Source organism: Pieris rapae, chromosome 17 (genome assembly GCF_905147795.1).
Source record: "Pieris rapae chromosome 17, ilPieRapa1.1, whole genome shotgun sequence".
In the NCBI taxonomy this organism is placed as follows: Eukaryota; Metazoa; Arthropoda; class Insecta; order Lepidoptera; family Pieridae; genus Pieris; species Pieris rapae.
This window is the reverse complement of record NC_059525.1, coordinates 4200073-4217682: the sequence shown is the minus strand read 5'-3', so window position 1 is coordinate 4217682 and position 17610 is coordinate 4200073. Positions and strand designations below refer to the sequence as shown.

The following is a 17610-nucleotide window of genomic DNA, read 5'->3' as shown; positions in this document are numbered from 1 at the left end:
CCATTCAAATGTCTGCTAATCCTTTCGTTGGAGCCGCCCGGCATTAGGAATGGTCACTCTTTGATTGTCATTTGTTTTTTTACAACTTTCGTATAGAATAATTAAATTAATGTACTTAAAGGTTGACAACACCTTGGTATGAAAAAGTATGGCATTGTTAAGCAATGATTATATTTTTGATTTGGGAATTTTTGAAGATATCTTTTGGTGTGTTTAGGGAAAAATTATGAGAGTAAATTTTTACGATACACGTGTACATCGTCACAAAAAATCGACACCCTGAAGTGAGCAATTGTGAACATTTTGGCTATTTATTGTTGGTGTCGTTTTTCTACAAACTATACAATAATAAGTAGTAAGATTATTTAAAAAGATTTTTGTCTTGTTACACCACAGAAGTATAACTTCTATCGCGTGTACATAAGTACACACACTTTTTTTTAATATCAATGTGTAGTTTGTGAATTTTGGGAACTTAACATACTCATTCAAATATAAATGTAAATAATTATTCCGTGTTTGTTTGAGGGCAGAATTACTACTACCAGCATAACATTTTAACATAAGTGGCTACCGCCGCGGCCGCCGATCGGCACCAAGCTACGCCGGGAATCATTAAGCGGAAGGTAATACTTGACTATACGTTACCAAGCATTAACCCTATACTTGCTTAGTAGTGTTCTTTTGATGTCTTGTACGTATCAGTAAAATATTTGTCAAGCATGTTTGCTATTTCTATATAAAGCTTAATAAACAATTAGATAAAGGTCGCTTAACGCAAAACTCGAAGACGGCTGAACCTGGAGATTTTTAAAAAAATTAATGAAGCTTAGAAGGTTTTTATTAAGAGAAAAATTAAGCAAAAATCCCAAAAAAAAAAAAAAAACATATGTGCAATTCACACATGGTAGAAGTGAAACCTTCAAAAACATTTTTTTTATTATTAATCTATATATATAAAAGAAAGTCGTGTTAGTTACACCACTTATAACTCAAGAACGAAAGAACAGATTTGAGTGAAAATTGGTATGGAGGTAGCTTAGAGCCAGGAGACGGACATAGGATACTTTTTATCCCGTTCGACAGCGTTCCCGTGGGACTTGACATGAAACGTCAGTCACTATAAAAAGTGGTATAACAAATAAGAATCAGACTTGGAATAATAAAACGCAAATGATAGCTATGTAATTGACGTATAATGACAGCTATGTAATGACGTATATATGACAATTTGATATTTGTAAGAAATCAATATTCAAAATATTTCTATTAAATAAATACGTTTAATTATTTTTACAATTTACAATTTAATTATAATGATAGTGCTATTGCCCATTCGTATAAACAGTGAAGAGAACTATAAAACTCGGTATTGTCGTATGTATACAGTTCATCCAAAGAATGATGAATGTTTCTATTTGTTGTTGTTGTCGAATGACGCATTTAATCGAGTATTGGAACGGGAACGTGAATATGATCACCAGGAATTAGATTTAGTAGTTCAAACGAATGTACCCCTGTTGAAATACCAACAAAAGGAAGTTTATGATACTTTAATGAAGGCAAACGATGATGAAAATGGTGGTTTATATTTCCTAGATGCCCTTGGTGGAACTGGCAAGACATTCCTCATGTCATTAGTTTTAGCAACTGTTCGGGCGAGATCCAACATAGCGGTTGCAGTTGCTTCTTCTGAAATAGCAGCCACATTGTTAGAAGGATGCCGTACGGCTCATTCAGAATTAAAATTACCGTTAAATCTTCAAACTATTGGAGAACCAACGTGTAATATTGCAAAACACTCAGCAATGGCCAAAGTTTTAGCGGCATCGAAAATCATCATCTGGGACGAATGCACAATGGCGCATAAACGTGCATTGGAAGCACTTAACCGAACATTAAAAGATTTACGCAATGAATCGAGATGTTTTGGAGGAGCAATGATTTTACTGTCTGGCGATTTCCGCCAAATACTGCCAGTAATTCCAAGATCTACGGCTGTCGACGAAATAAACGCTTGCCTCAAATCGTCAAATCTATGGCGCTATGTGACGAAACTGCAGCTGACAACAAACATGAGAGTTACATTGCTTACTGATAAAAAAGAAGAAAAAGAATAAAGATGTAGATGACCTGAACTACATAATGGTATGCGTTTGGTGGTTAGAAAATTGAAGAACAATGTAATTTACGCTACGATAATGATAGGAAAATTCAAAGGTGAGGAAGTTCTTATTCCGAGGATCCCGATGATCCCAACCGATATGCCGTTTGAATTTAAAAGACTTCAATTTCCGATACGTCTTGCATTTGCCATGACCATCAACAAATCACAAGGCCAATCCTTAAAAGTTTGTGGTTTAAATCTAGAACATTCATGTTTTTCCCATGGTCAATTATACGTGGCATGTTCACGGGTCGGAAGACCATCAGCGTTGTTTGTTTTTGCGCCTGATAATAAAACAAAAAATGAAAAAATGTGTATCACAAGGTACTTAAGGGAAGAGCAACCTATGTACTAAAATACAGAAATAATAATGAATGATTAATGTAGGTATTTAATTTTTTTGTATTTTTTCCAATAAAAAAACCCAAACTGCTTATTTATTGCCATTAAGGCGGAACAAAGTTCGCCAGGTCAGCTAGTCATATATAAATTAATCATTTTCCATTATCTAAATGTGTGTGTTCTTTTAAAACAGTATATTTTAATGATAAATTTTAATTTATAAGTTTAACTAGCTGACCTGGCGAACTTTGTTCCGCCTTAATGGCAATAAATAAGCAGTTTGGGTTTTTTTATTGGAAAAAATACAAAAAAATTAAATACCTACATTAATCATTCATTATTATTTCTGTATTTTAGTACATAGGTTGCTCTTCCCTTAAGTACCTTGTGATACACATTTTTTCATTTTTTGTTTTATTATCAGGCGCAAAAACAAACAACGCTGATGGTCTTCCGACCCGTGAACATGCCACGTATAATTGACCATGGGAAAAACATGAATGTTCTAGATTTAAACCACAAACTTTTAAGGATTGGCCTTGTGATTTGTTGATGGTCATGGCAAATGCAAGACGTATCGGAAATTGAAGTCTTTTAAATTCAAACGGCATATCGGTTGGGATCATCGGGATCCTCGGAATAAGAACTTCCTCACCTTTGAATTTTCCTATCATTATCGTAGCGTAAATTACATTGTTCTTCAATTTTCTAACCACCAAACGCATACCATTATGTAGTTCAGGTCATCTACATCTTTATTCTTTTTCTTCTTTTTTATCAGTAAGCAATGTAACTCTCATGTTTGTTGTCAGCTGCAGTTTCGTCACATAGCGCCATAGATTTGACGATTTGAGGCAAGCGTTTATTTCGTCGACAGCCGTAGATCTTGGAATTACTGGCAGTATTTGGCGGAAATCGCCAGACAGTAAAATCATTGCTCCTCCAAAACATCTCGATTCATTGCGTAAATCTTTTAATGTTCGGTTAAGTGCTTCCAATGCACGTTTATGCGCCATTGTGCATTCGTCCCAGATGATGATTTTCGATGCCGCTAAAACTTTGGCCATTGCTGAGTGTTTTGCAATATTACACGTTGGTTCTCCAATAGTTTGAAGATTTAACGGTAATTTTAATTCTGAATGAGCCGTACGGCATCCTTCTAACAATGTGGCTGCTATTTCAGAAGAAGCAACTGCAACCGCTATGTTGGATCTCGCCCGAACAGTTGCTAAAACTAATGACATGAGGAATGTCTTGCCAGTTCCACCAAGGGCATCTAGGAAATATAAACCACAATTTTCATCATCGTTTGCCTTCATTAAAGTATCATAAACTTCCTTTTGTTGGTATTTCAACAGGGGTACATTCGTTTGAACTACTAAATCTAATTCCTGGTGATCATATTCACGTTCCCGTTCCAATACTCGATTAAATGCGTCATTCGACAACAACAACAAATAGAAACATTCATCATTCTTTGGATGAACTGTATACATACGACAATACCGAGTTTTATAGTTCTCTTCACTGTTTATACGAATGGGCAATAGCACTATCATTATAATTAAATTGTAAATTGTAAAAATAATTAAACGTATTTATTTAATAGAAATATTTTGAATATTGATTTCTTACAAATATCAAATTGTCATATATACGTCATTACATAGCTGTCATTATACGTCAATTACATAGCTATCATTTGCGTTTTATTATTCCAAGTCTGATTCTTATTTGTTATACCACTTTTTATAGTGACTGACGTTTCATGTCAAGTCCCACGGGAACGCTGTCGAACGGGATAAAAAGTATCCTATGTCCGTCTCCTGGCTCTAAGCTACCTCCATACCAATTTTCACTCAAATCTGTTCTTTCGTTCTTGAGTTATAAGTGGTGTAACTAACACGACTTTCTTTTATATATATAGATATAAATTTTTAATTTGGGAAAAACTAAAACATCGAAAGTTTGAAATTCGATCAAATGAAAAAGCGGCAGTAAAGAGAGGCTGTATAATGCCTGCTATCTCATTTTCTCCCACGTTAAATCATATGATGAATTGATGTTTCTGTCTCTTTTTACTGTCGCTTTTTCGTTGCATCCGGTTTGAAATCACAACGATTCTAAAGAAGTTTCACTTCAAAAGTATTTTCTATATTTTTCTGTAACAGTGAATGCAACAGTTTATGATATTTCAAGGTTAATGGACTACGGATTCCCATACAAAACTGGAGTGCATTGATTGTTACTCATAATATATCGTAAATATACATTGTATAATATTCATATTATACTTAGTAATAAAATCCAACTGTTTATTATTAAAACGATAAGCAAATACGGCGTCCAAGTCTGAAGACTAATTAGAAAATCCATAAAAATCTCATTAATTAGTGCGATATTTATATCTGTAATTTTACCGCAACGCTAATCACAATATCCATTACCATATAATATGTAATTGTTAATAACCTCATTCAATTAATTGCATTCAATCACAGAGACATTTGCTTTGTTAGCTGTGACAGATTAGCTTGAATTACATACGAATTAATTCTATTATGAAAACAGTTGAGCCTATCTTCAAATTACAGCCACTGTGCAAGCCACCACTCGTGAATATAATCTGTGCTATTAAAAAAGATTTTCGTATGTAAAATTATTCTACTAGGAAGCAGAGGTTTAAATAAATAAGGCTTAATATATTATAACTAAAAAATTTAAGATATGTATGTCTATCTAATGTGTAGAAGAAATAAAAAGTAGTTTTATAGAATACTTATTAACGAATATACCAAAACGGACTTAATTTGAATTTACGTTGTTTTATTGTAGAAAATGCTTTATTTTATGTTGTTCATTTATTATAGAGTAAATATAGATGGGCCTTATATACTACATCAATTTCTCAAGTGCAAATGTATAGGCAAAACATTTAATTAGTTATTTATTTATAAATTGAAGTTAACCACATCATACAAAATGCTTTGTCTACAGTATATGTATGTTCGACCTATATTTCCTAAAAAAATGATAATTTTGGAGTATGTAAATTTACAAAAAATAAAAAAAATTAATAAAAATTCTAGTATTTTTTCTTTAAGCTAAGCAAAACAAATATCAAGAAAACAGCGTAGGTAGAGTAATTCATTCATTATATATATATATATATCTGAACAAAGATGATAAATATAATTTCTCTTAAGTCAAACTTTCGAAATATACAATAGAATATTACGAAAACAAACAACAAATCAATGTACTTAAAATTCCGAATCCTTAACCCATAAACCTTAAACAAACGGTTCATTTCGTCTTTATTCATAAAACAAACGAACTCAGCCGAAAGCAGACTTAATCCAATCCGCGAATGAAACGAAGTAAGACGTTCAAACAAATTATTTGACATAATGTCGTTAATTAGAAACCCTCTTTTGTAACTGAGGGTAGGGTAATTAGGTTCGGATGTTCTGAATGGGTCCTTTTTCTGCTCGTTATGAGTAAAACAAAGGCGAAGAAGTAAACAGACCGTATTTGGGAAATCATTTGCATTATAGAGACTTAAAATTACAAGCGAAACTGCATAAATACGCCAAATCAAATAAAATCTACTCCAAAAAAAGTCAATATTAAAAACTAAATAAAACTATATTTACATTAACTAGTTCCCAAATTCAGTGCAAAGAACTCTATGCCTCTTTTTTTTATAGCAAAGTTTTACATTTCCATTGATTTTTCTAATTACATTGATTAATTCGAATTATACCGTTTTGCATGCGTGTTTTGCGCATTTTTGACGTGCGCGCAATAAGGTACAGATACCTACGAAAAAAAAGTAAAACCAAAATTTGAAATAAACTCCAATTGTGCAATATAATGTTCAGTCTAAGTGATTTTCTTTATAAAAGCAATAATTAATGGTAGTTTTTAAATAAAAAAATATGTCTGCGTGTTTTATTCGTTTAATAACACTATACTGTAATATCAAAAGCTTATTAAGATTGTACCCTATACAGAAAGATACACAATCAAATCAAGTAGAACAATGGTGATGCAATTAAATCTTGAGGGGTGAACTCTTGCCAACAACCAATATTTTTCTTCGCTAAACAACAGAAAAGTATAGCGAATACTCTGTAATTCTAATTTTAAACTATGGGGTAAAAGGTTGAACGATTTCATAAAATGAATTTCGAAAAAGAATCCCTGGAAGTTTAGTTACAAATACAGAATCAATGAAACTCATTTACAATAATTTTTGTTAGCACACACAACGTTGCGGTCAGTCATAATTTGCAGATTGACGAGTCATGCACACTTTCTATGGCAAAACAAAACAAATATTTGCTCCTAATTGAGTTTGCGATTCCTTTAGAAATCTCTTTTGACTCGACTACAATAATTGCGAGAACTCGTTTCAAACGACGTTAAATACGACCGAATTTCAGATAATTAACTCAGATTACGGTCTCGGCTTAATTCGCTTTTGTTGCAGAAAATTTGAAGAGAGATATATTACAATGTATAGTGGGATAGACTGTCTTACAATTTACGACCGATTAAAAACTGATATATAAATTAATGATTACATTTGTGAGTATATGTTCTGTCCATTATCTTCGGTCTGCGGAATTGACTTGGCGGCAAATGATTCAGTTTACTTTTAAAACAATGATTTTGTATTATAAAAAAAAATCAATATAAAAAATAGATTTATAATGTCATAAACTATTTTATGTACCAATCCTGTAGTTGGTACGTTTGAAAGATATATATAAAAATTATTTGATAATTTTATCAAACTTTTTGTACTTGACTCGTTAACAGGATTTCCGCCCTTATACTGACCGAGGTACTTATAAGGGTTGAATGAAAGAGATCGCTTATGACTAAAGCCGTCCATTGCACTAAGACTTAATAGCGTATTTTATGTATTTTTCTTCTGTTGAAGTTATTGACATTTCTTTAGACTAAGGGTAAAACCATGATCAGTGTTCAATTATTTAACTAGCTGTCGTATCGTAAACATAATAAAACAGTTAAAACTTATAAGTAATTTGACTGAAAGCTTTGTAATAACTCTTATGAGTAAACAGATGTATGCTTTAAATGATATTTACTTTAAAATACGCTGTACTCTATTCACATTCCCCTGTCTTCGGCAAGCCTCAGAATAGCAAGATCAGGGCCTTAACTTGATCGGTTCAGCTATTGTATATTTCGAATTGGCCTCGAAACCTTCACTTTGCAAGTCATAAAAGCCTAATATCATTAAATAAATAAATCTCTTTCTTTGCAAACACAATACATTCAAATTGATTCATTATAAAAATCCACTATTGGTCATCGACGTGTCAAGATTCGTTGGTAATACAGCCCAAAAATATAAATGTTTATAAACAGATATTTCAAGAACAATACATTAAGTAAGAACAATTGAATGCAATCAAACGCCTTAAACACGGACAACAGAAACTTAAAACAACACATCGGTCAGGCAACTGTTAATTAAGTTACGAAAAAATCAGACCCAATTTGTTCATGACGTTATTAAATGTGAAAACAATAGTTCAACCACCGTGAAAAAATTCAATATCGGGTAAGTTAAAGCCCATGCAAATTCGGAAAAATCTATTATAATCTACATCGCACACTGCTGGACGCTCTTTTCATTCGATGCCTTTTGTTGGCGGATTCAATTAAGTTTACATCGGCACCGAGGTCAGTTAATAAAAACCGAAGCCTACAAAAATTGGTGCGTAAATCAAATTCAATAAAGTGCGGCACACAATAGTGGGACAGAGCATCGGAAAATGACGCCGTCAAACAATCGCTGCGCCGTTAACACTTAGCCTACTTTTATTTCAGGTGTTCTCATATCTGGGTTTTTAAAAATAGGCCTTTTTATTTAAGACTATATATTTTCAGCTTTATGTAGAGAACGTCACCACAATAATCAAGAAGACATCACGAACACAGGCTCCAACATTTGAATGTCAAAGCTATTGAATTTTGACACCACGGGCCTAGAGAGAAGATTGAAAACCATTCGAATTAGTGTAAGTGCACGTAAGTGCTAAATTGTGGTAAGTAGAAAAATAGTATACAAGAACAAAGTGTCTTCACCTTAATAGAGACCGTAAGTAGTGTTATTTTACACTTTCTTCTGTTTGTTTTAAATTACTGATAAGTCTTTAAGTTAGGTAAGTAATGTTAAATTGTGTCAGAGACAATTTATTTAAAAAAAATCAAATATTTTAATAAATATTTTACTAGTGATTTGATATTATTTTTAAATATCGTGAAGCAGCATAGAATAGCAATGAGCATATAGCTGAGGGAAAATGTAGCATTCTAAGGACGAAATAATTCCTGTTATCACTTCAGTAGTATTTGTTATTATTCGTGTCAAAAATATAAAAATACAAAACGTTTCTCTTTGTAAAATAACGGAGGAACTTATTTTTAATAATTTGTTTCTAAAATTCCATTTTCAAATCTCCATGTACATTCCGGAATCTCCCGGTGTTCATAGTAACTACTCTGATTGGAATTAGAGTCACCCTTTCACATTAAGAATTCTCGTCTACCTTTTCACGTCCCCGAATTAATCGCCCGAGAGCCGCTGTCTATTAAAGTTTCTTCGCAAGTTGTTTAAGAGGCTCAAGTCCCTTAAAACTCTGCAGATAATGTTAAACATTCATTTAAGTGCGCGGGGCACGCCTAACTTCCGAATCGTCGTATAAATCTTCTAATTCTTCAACCGTTTAATATTCATATCACCTCCGCGTAGTTATATCTCCCTGGTATATATATAGTATATGAAACTCACCTAAACTCGTTCAAAGAAGTAGGAGGTTGCTCAATTTGACCATTCAAGAATGAGTCTATCGTTTATGAAATGGTTTTCATGACTCTTTTTTTGTTGGAAAGGAGAAGAAAGAGTCCCAAGAATCAATTTGACGATGGCATCCCAGAGAAATCGAAGGGAATTTTAAAAACCGGTCCAATTAAAAAGAAATGAAATGATTCCTTCCTAATGTCGGTTTTTCGATAAAAAAATATTTAGTTTTAAAAAAAATGATAGCCACAGCTGTCACAAACATCACAACCATCACTTATCTTGGAATATCTAGTACTTTTCATATTGATACTAAAATATTGAATATAAGTCTTATTTTAAGATATAAAAAAACTGTGTGTACTTATGTATACTCGTTAGAAGTTATACTTCTTTAGCGTAATAAGATAATAATCATTTCAAAAAATTTATGTTTTGCCTTATACGTTTATAGAAAAAACGACACTAGCAATAGAAAAACTAAAATGTTGACTATAGTTAAAGGGTCAGTTTTTTAAAACAGTGCGCGCGCGCATCCTACAAACTTACTATTTTTCCCTAACGCGCCAAAAGCAGTATATCTCCAAAAATGTAATGTATTAACAAATAGTGCAGATAAAGAATTTAATTGCGAAAGTTGACTACTATTGTCGATTATACAATTTATCCGGACAATTGAAAAAAAACATAAACACAAATATAAAACCACAAAATTCTCATGACGTTTATCTTAAGGTCTTCAAAGTTTTACTGTTCCACACGTGTTTAATTCAGTTGATCGTCAAACGATCACATCGGTATAAATGTTCCAATCCAGTTTTACAATATTGTAAAATTCTGTGTTAGATAATCAAAAAAAGTACTGCCGATATATCAAGACAGAAAAAACAAACGAAATAATCCTTTAAATGTTTTATGCATTTACCCAATTTCAAAACAGAAAAGACGTGGAGCCGGCGTGCAGGATTTCGCCCGCCCATCTCATGTTCGCAGTCTTTTAAAATAAACCGCTCTTTTTATTATCTTAACATATTTTTCAAAAGTCGACGGCACTCGGAGCGTATTAATACGCGTCCTTAAACACCCCTTACATGAATAATTAGATGTTTTAGGGATATTTCTCCACCTTATCTGAACAGGAGTTTAAATTTGCAAACTCATTCTTTTCGCTTTATTGGGGATAATACATCTTAGCTCGGTTACGAATCTTATTAATGTCTTTGAGTAGAGTCACTTGGAAGTTTGTCTCAGATAGCGAAAGCAAAGGGAGGTGACTCATCCAATTCGATTTAACCTTTGTATTTTTGAAATATTAATTTTTTTTTCTACTTAATAAGTTTAGTAATTAAGCCACAAATGGCTTGGATGTTTACTGTAAAAAATAAATATACTTTTAATTACACTATAGACTAAGGATTCTGTATGAATAGTCATTGCCAAAATAACTCTAATATGGGATGGCTAATAAACATACTTCGTGTAGTTTGGGAATGAATATGTACAGCTTTTTTACTATTTTAAATAATGAGAATTTGTGAATGTAATTTTTTATATTCAGTGGAATAGTAATAATTTAGGAATGTAGCCAAACTGCTACAATATTTTACAAATCCTCTGCATGTTACTTCACTCTTTTTAGATAACTTTTGCGATATCTAGTTATATCGATAGCGGTAGTTAGTAAAAGAGCAGTGTTAGCCTGGTTGCTTCAGCGTGCGACTCTCATCCCTGAGGTCGTAGGTTCGATCCCCGGCTTTGCACCAATGGACTTTTTTTCTATGTGCGCATTTAACATTTGCTCCAACGGTGAAGAAAAACATCATGAGGAAACCTACATGTATTAGACCCAAAAATTCGACGACATGTGTCAGGCACTGGAGGCTGATCTTGCCTTGCCTGTTAGATTTAATAATAATCATGAAACAAAGACAGAAATCTGAGGCCAAGACCTGAAGAGGCACCACTGATTTATTTAGATTAGATTACATAACAATTTCTTGAATATAAGGTATAAATTTATTACCCTTTGTTTTTTTTAGAATAACTTATTACATTAGGACCATTGCTGTTAGCGTCAGATTTGCATAAGTAAATAAAAACTTTTCGCTTCTATCCACGTCGATAAGAAAATACAATATTCTTCTTTCAAAATACATTGACATTGCCAAAAGATTGTGTAGTAACTTATTATAAAAATTTAATCGTAGATTTGAAATGAATTTGAGAATAATTTGCTTATTAGCAGGTAAGATTTCACTTACGTGCAGATACAATTTATCTTTGCCATTATAAGCTTTACCTGTAATTTCAGTATTTCTTTCACGAAGTGTTGCGTCGCAGGCTAATGATGAAATTAAAAAGGGCAAATTTCCGTTTATGGTATGTGAATTATACTTTCTTTTAAATATTTATAACTAATAATAATTAATAATAACACATTACCAGGCCTTTATATATTACCCGGATGATTCAGTGGTAGACAAGAATGGAGTACGATTGACACGAGCCGGCATCTTATTGAAACCGGATCGGCTTATAACATCATCCTTGGAAACTGATGACGAACCGATGGCTTTTCCAGAGAAAACACTAGTTGCTAGACTTGGAAGTATATCTATTGATAGCAACTTCAGTATTAATGAAGACGAAGATGAACAAGAAAGAGAGGTAATGAACATTGGCAAAAATTTACTGTTGGTCAAGCAACGGGGATTTTTGAGTCCAATTTTATTAAAAAAATTGCAGAAAGCAATGTTGAAAAATTTGCACGCCAAAATAACAACTTAACAATATCTATCGTCACATGTGTAATGTAATCGTGTGTATCGACTAATGTTTTAAACGTGACGTTTATAAGCTTCATTAATAATATTTTAATGCTTTCAGATAATCCAGATTATTCGCCCCTACAACTTTAGTGCCACCGAGTGGTGGCTCAGCGATATTTCTTTATTGAAAACATTGATTCCATTTAATTTAACTACAGCAGTAGCGTATACTTCAATATATCACAAGTCGGATATCATTGAGAAGGATTGTTTTAGTCTAGTGTACGCGGTAAGGAATACATTTATTTACAGAAAAATAATTATTTCAAATATTTTAATTCTCATACTTTTCAGCGAAACCCTTTGAACAAGACAATGGACAAACTCTTGACACTGATACCAGTTGAAGTGGTGCCCTCTTCAACTACAATATGTGGAAGCCACTATAGAGAAAACACCATGGTCTGTGCACAAGACCTTGATGATAAGAAGAATGTCACCTATGACCCAAATTTTTGTATTGTATGTATAATTTTCTGGTAATTCCACCAACGCAAAAGCAAGCTTTTGTTTGATAACTGATTAAGGGCCTGTTTCACAATGTCCGGATAAGTTCCAAATAAGCTATTTATTACTTTTTGGTAGGATAAATAGTATTTTTGCGTTTCACGACTGTCAGATAGCGCTATACGTCATGAAATTCGAAGTATCTTATTTGGAACTTTAACTTTCGAATAATTTATGTGTTGCATAGCTATTTGACACTTTATCCATACATTGTGAAAGTTAAAGGATAAAAATAGGTTCACAATTTGAATCACAATTATTATATCCGTCAGTGTCACAGCTTTATTAACTTAATCATCTTTAATTTTTTTCATGCCTTCAGTTCCCTGCATATCCTATCTTAAAACTGTTTGGTTTATATGAAAGTTAGTGATCACCTTATGCAGGAACTTTTTAGCACTTTGGTCATACTTTTATAATTTTGTTTCTAGGGAAATGGAGGTGGTCCGCTTGTATGTGAGAATAATATATGTGGAATACAAACCTATAGCAACGGATGTCACGAACCTTACCTATATCAAGTATTCTCCGGTTGGGTACTATTCATATCATGTGGCATACAAGATACATGCCAGGAGAAGCAGTGTGAGAAAATTTGTACTGTCATAAATAAAGATGAAAGAAGTACTACCAAACAGCAAGTGGCGTTGGTCTCCCAGGAAATTACTACGAGGGAAATAACACAATCAACTTCTGACAGTGAAAATGATTCGGAAGAAATCAGTCCTGAAAGGCCCACTGCAACTGCCGCAAAAGATTTCGATGATACAACTCTTACCTCTACTTCTATATTGGTAGAGGATAGTCCAGAAACCTCAGCATCTGCCGAGACTCAATCTCTTCTGACTGAAACTTCGGGTTCAGTTGAAGAAAAGTTGCGAAGAACTAACGTGGAGGCTCAAAAGCAGCCGATTAAGAAGAAGAAGAATTCAGCAGCAATTTTGACGCCTTTTTCAACTCAATTACCAATTCTCTTTTGGGTAGCGATTAACTTTGCTTAAGATTTTATTTATATTAATACTTAGTTTATTTCTATTACTTAGTTTGTCATTCCGTAAAATAAATGCCGTTCATAATTATGATCTATAATTTCTGGTATTAGGTTAAAATTCCAGACGTATGTTGAAGTATTTTCCCAATACGGTCTGGAAACTTGATAATGCTATTAGAGCAAACTGCAGAGGCGTTAAGCTTGCACCTTACTTAATTCTACTTATTTGGAAACTTTGACGCGCTTTTGCCAGACCGGAACATCTTTTACTATACCACTTTTGAAACTTTGAAGTACGAAGCATAATTATATTTAATATATACGCGTATATATTTCTGTATGTATATATTACTTTATATACGTAACAATGTGAATCGCTATAATTCAATTAAAAATAAGGAAAATCTTGTGTCAGTAAATTTAAAAAAAATGAACGCTTATTCTTATGTTAGTAAATATAAATATCCTTATTAAAAACATTTAATTTTGTGTATACAGTGATAGATATAGACTTCACATGTGACTAATAAATTAGTTCAAAGTAAAAGTAAAATAATATACTAGTTCTTATTTCTAAATAAATGTGACGAGCCCTTCTGACAAATTTTAGTAAAAATATATCACAAATCAACTTGGCTTGAATAAAATTGAATTTAAAATAGTTTTCTACAATTTTAAAACTTTCAAAGCTCAATAAACTTGAAATGTGTCTTAATACGATCCGATGTGTTTGAATTCAGAAAGAAGATCGCATTGGGAGCTGTTATGCATATTTTAAAGCCAAATTTACAAAGTGTACTCCGAATAGCTTACAGGATAAAAGAAACCTAAAATTTTAAGTAAAATGTAAAGGAATCTCATTATTTAAACCGATATACCGAGAATTTTACACTTATTTATTATTATTTATTTATTTAGACATCGTTGCATTATAGAACAAAAAAATCTGTTGTCTGTAAAGTCGGTTTACTGACAATAGTTAAACGTGACAACGTCTTAAGAAAATACTGATGAATGGTTGCATTTCAAAAAAAAATTTTTTAATTTGATTTGTTTGATATATATTTTGTATGGATATCAATATCCTTCTCAAGAAGGAGGTAAAAGGAAATCACAAATGAATTGATCAAGTTACATTTATTTGTACGCATGAATACAATTATAATAATAATTAATAATAGACTGGTGTCGAACGCTGCCGATCACGGAGGCCGATTTTGCCTCTTTATCGCTCGGTCCGCGCTCTCGCTTGCACTTCAAGCCTTAAATGGAACGCCTCAGAGCGCGGTAGGATACAAGCACGCACACACTCACTGACTCCACTGGTTGAGAATCTAGGTGATCTTCTGCAGCTGAAAGCCAGCAATTAGCCGTAGGGGAGTGCTGAAAGATAGGAAATGCCCTTAATCTAATCGGGTAATAATACTCTGAAGTTATCTTTACAAAAAAAGTTCGTACGTACAAAGTACACATATCAGAAGTGAAATTTCTTTGTAAATAAATTATTACTTAGAAAAAGTATAGATGATCGTGTACATAATCAGGCCGCTCGTTAAAAACCTTTGTTATTTTTATGTAATTGTGTTATTTGTGTATTTTTTATTACTATTATAAGTACCGCAACAAAGTGTCAATAAATAAATGTACAGGTATAAGATCACTCCCTGTATTTTTATATCTTTTTTCACACTGCACTAATAATAATATGTATAATTAAATTAAAAAATGCGTTTACTGCACAATACGTGCGACAGAATTTCCAACTAAAGTTATAATATGTAACACATCAACCAATAGCGTATATTTTTCTCGATCTCTCTTTCTTACTCTATATCAATCGATCTCAATCGCGCTCACCCTTTTCTTCGACGAAAACGCTGCACCATTTCGTGACGTTTCATGCGTAAAAAATTATCCTCATGCGCCTAAAGAAGTTTCATTTGAAAAAGATAATTATATTTTAAAAGATAACGTTTATTTAATATAAAGAAACTACTGATATAAGCGGACATTACAAAAGCGGGATGGATTTCCGAGGAAGTACCCCGCAATTTAAGTCTCACAAATTTTAAGCATTGTAAATGAGTTGCTAACAAAAGAAATTAATTTAACAATCTCGTAAAATGGAATAAGCAGTTCATAAAACTTTTGATAATTAAAACTCTAATAAAAATAAGAGATGCCCACTGGATAAAACCATTTCTGTGAGAGTCGTTCTTGTTTTCCGTTGTAAAGAAATAAATGAAATTTCGTAGCTCGTAGGGGCTCTCACTTAATTGGTCACGGCAAAGCCATTTCCACGGATAAATCCCTGGAGGGTGAAAAACTGAAAGTGTCGTTAACTCATCTCATCGAATTATTCAACTGTTAAGCATTTAGACAACACATTATAAATTTCTTTTGTTGTAGCGCTTTTTTAAATATACCTTAAACTCCAATAGTTATTATTTATATTAATTTATATAATAAATTACATTATAATTACCATATAGGTGTATGACTGTTACCAACAAATTGAAAAGACTTTTATGTTTTTGTAATGTGGAGGGTAATACTTGCTGTGTTTCTTGCCCGTTCTTCTCAGAACAAGGCCTCCTGGTAGTTTTGCGAACGGATAGCGTAGTTTTGCTTTTCGCGAATTTTGTAATTGTTTTTGACATTCATAAGCATGCCCTAACGCATCTAAACTGAATAAAGGAATTTTGATTTTGATGTAAAGGTACTTTTACCTTTTCTAAGTGCGCATTTAACATTCGCTTGAACGGCAAAGGAAAACATCGTGAACCGAAGAAAGCGGCCTGCCTTAGGCCCGCAATGTCGATGGCGTGTGTCAGGCATAGGAGGCTGATCAGCGCAAGTAGGTGTTACTATTAGATTGACAAATGATCATGGTTCAGATGAAAAACTGAGGCCGAACAGGAAAGGTGAACCACAATTTTTTTTAATACCTTGGATAAAAAATGTCGCAATTTATAGTCAATACAAAAATTTAAATGTATCAAATAAAACCTATTTTTTATTATAAAGGAACTGTTTAAACGTTTCACAAAATATCAGTGCTGTAGGCCGTTGAGTACTCCTCATTAATTATGAAGCATTAATAAAGTTTAGAATCTAGGTCAAGTAAAAATAACCATACAACAATAAATTCGATCAGAGAATAAACGGAATCATCAAATCTGTCGCGTCTATAGGCAATTTTCAATCTCTTTCCCATTTATGGCAGTAATAAAGCGACCGGGAAAAGTCAACAATCAATTTTGTATTTCAATTTATTCCCAACCATCTTAGTTCGTGCGGTGATAAGAAAAAGAAAAACGCGATCATTGAAAACGGAAATTATTGCAAGAAGCCATCATTGGTGTGCGCTCGGCGTCCCATGTTTCCTTTATTTATATTGTGGCACAAATTCTTATTTTTTAAACCTAAAATACTACTAGCGGTCTGATAGTAAAACGTAGTCTACGTTATATTACACATTGTACTAAGTTGGTTACCATGGTTACTATTGTATACAAAAAAGATACCTTAAGAACAGTACTATGTAAAGTCCACGTTTTTAGAAATCATGCAATCATATTATTTTTAAACTAAAAAAAAATATCGACACGACCAAACGATATTCAAATGAAATATTTGTTTTAAAACCGAATAAAATTCAAATTAGAATTATTTTTTATTATATTTTATGCTGTTCGAATCTAATATCATTAATAACATTGCTAATGTTTTATTATAAGGAGCCTTGAACTTCCCAGTGTTAAAATACATTTTTGGCTTTATTAATTCGCTTCATTCTATGCGCGGGAAACACTAGCCAAATTTGTCTTGTCAAAACAAATTGACATTCTTGACAGTTAAATGTCACGACATTGTCTTTTGTTTTTTATTCTTATACATACAAACTGATTGTATAATGAAGATATATAATTTG

General features: G+C 32.6%; 1 protein-coding gene across 1 annotated transcript; it reads left to right on the top strand.

Moving 5' to 3' along the window:
• The first annotated feature begins 11515 nt into the window (after window positions 1–11515).
• On the top strand, window positions 11516–13762 carry LOC110994018. Its single transcript, XM_022260489.2, has 6 exons — window positions 11516–11595; window positions 11662–11729; window positions 11796–12017; window positions 12237–12407; window positions 12473–12640; window positions 13117–13762. The coding sequence occupies exons 1-6, from the start codon at window positions 11565–11567 to the stop codon at window positions 13684–13686; spliced, it is 1230 nt and encodes a 409-aa protein (XP_022116181.2). The 5' UTR covers window positions 11516–11564; the 3' UTR covers window positions 13687–13762.
• The last annotated feature ends 3848 nt before the right edge of the window (window positions 13763–17610 follow it).

Coding starts and splice junctions, on each gene's coding strand:
- LOC110994018 (XM_022260489.2), top strand. CDS start 11,565: ATGAATTTGAGAATAATTTGCTTATTAGCAG. Junction 11,596..11,661: donor AATAATTTGCTTATTAGCAG/GTAAGATTTCAC, acceptor CTGTAATTTCAG/TATTTCTTTCACGAAGTGTT. Junction 12,018..12,236: donor AAGATGAACAAGAAAGAGAG/GTAATGAACATT, acceptor TAATGCTTTCAG/ATAATCCAGATTATTCGCCC.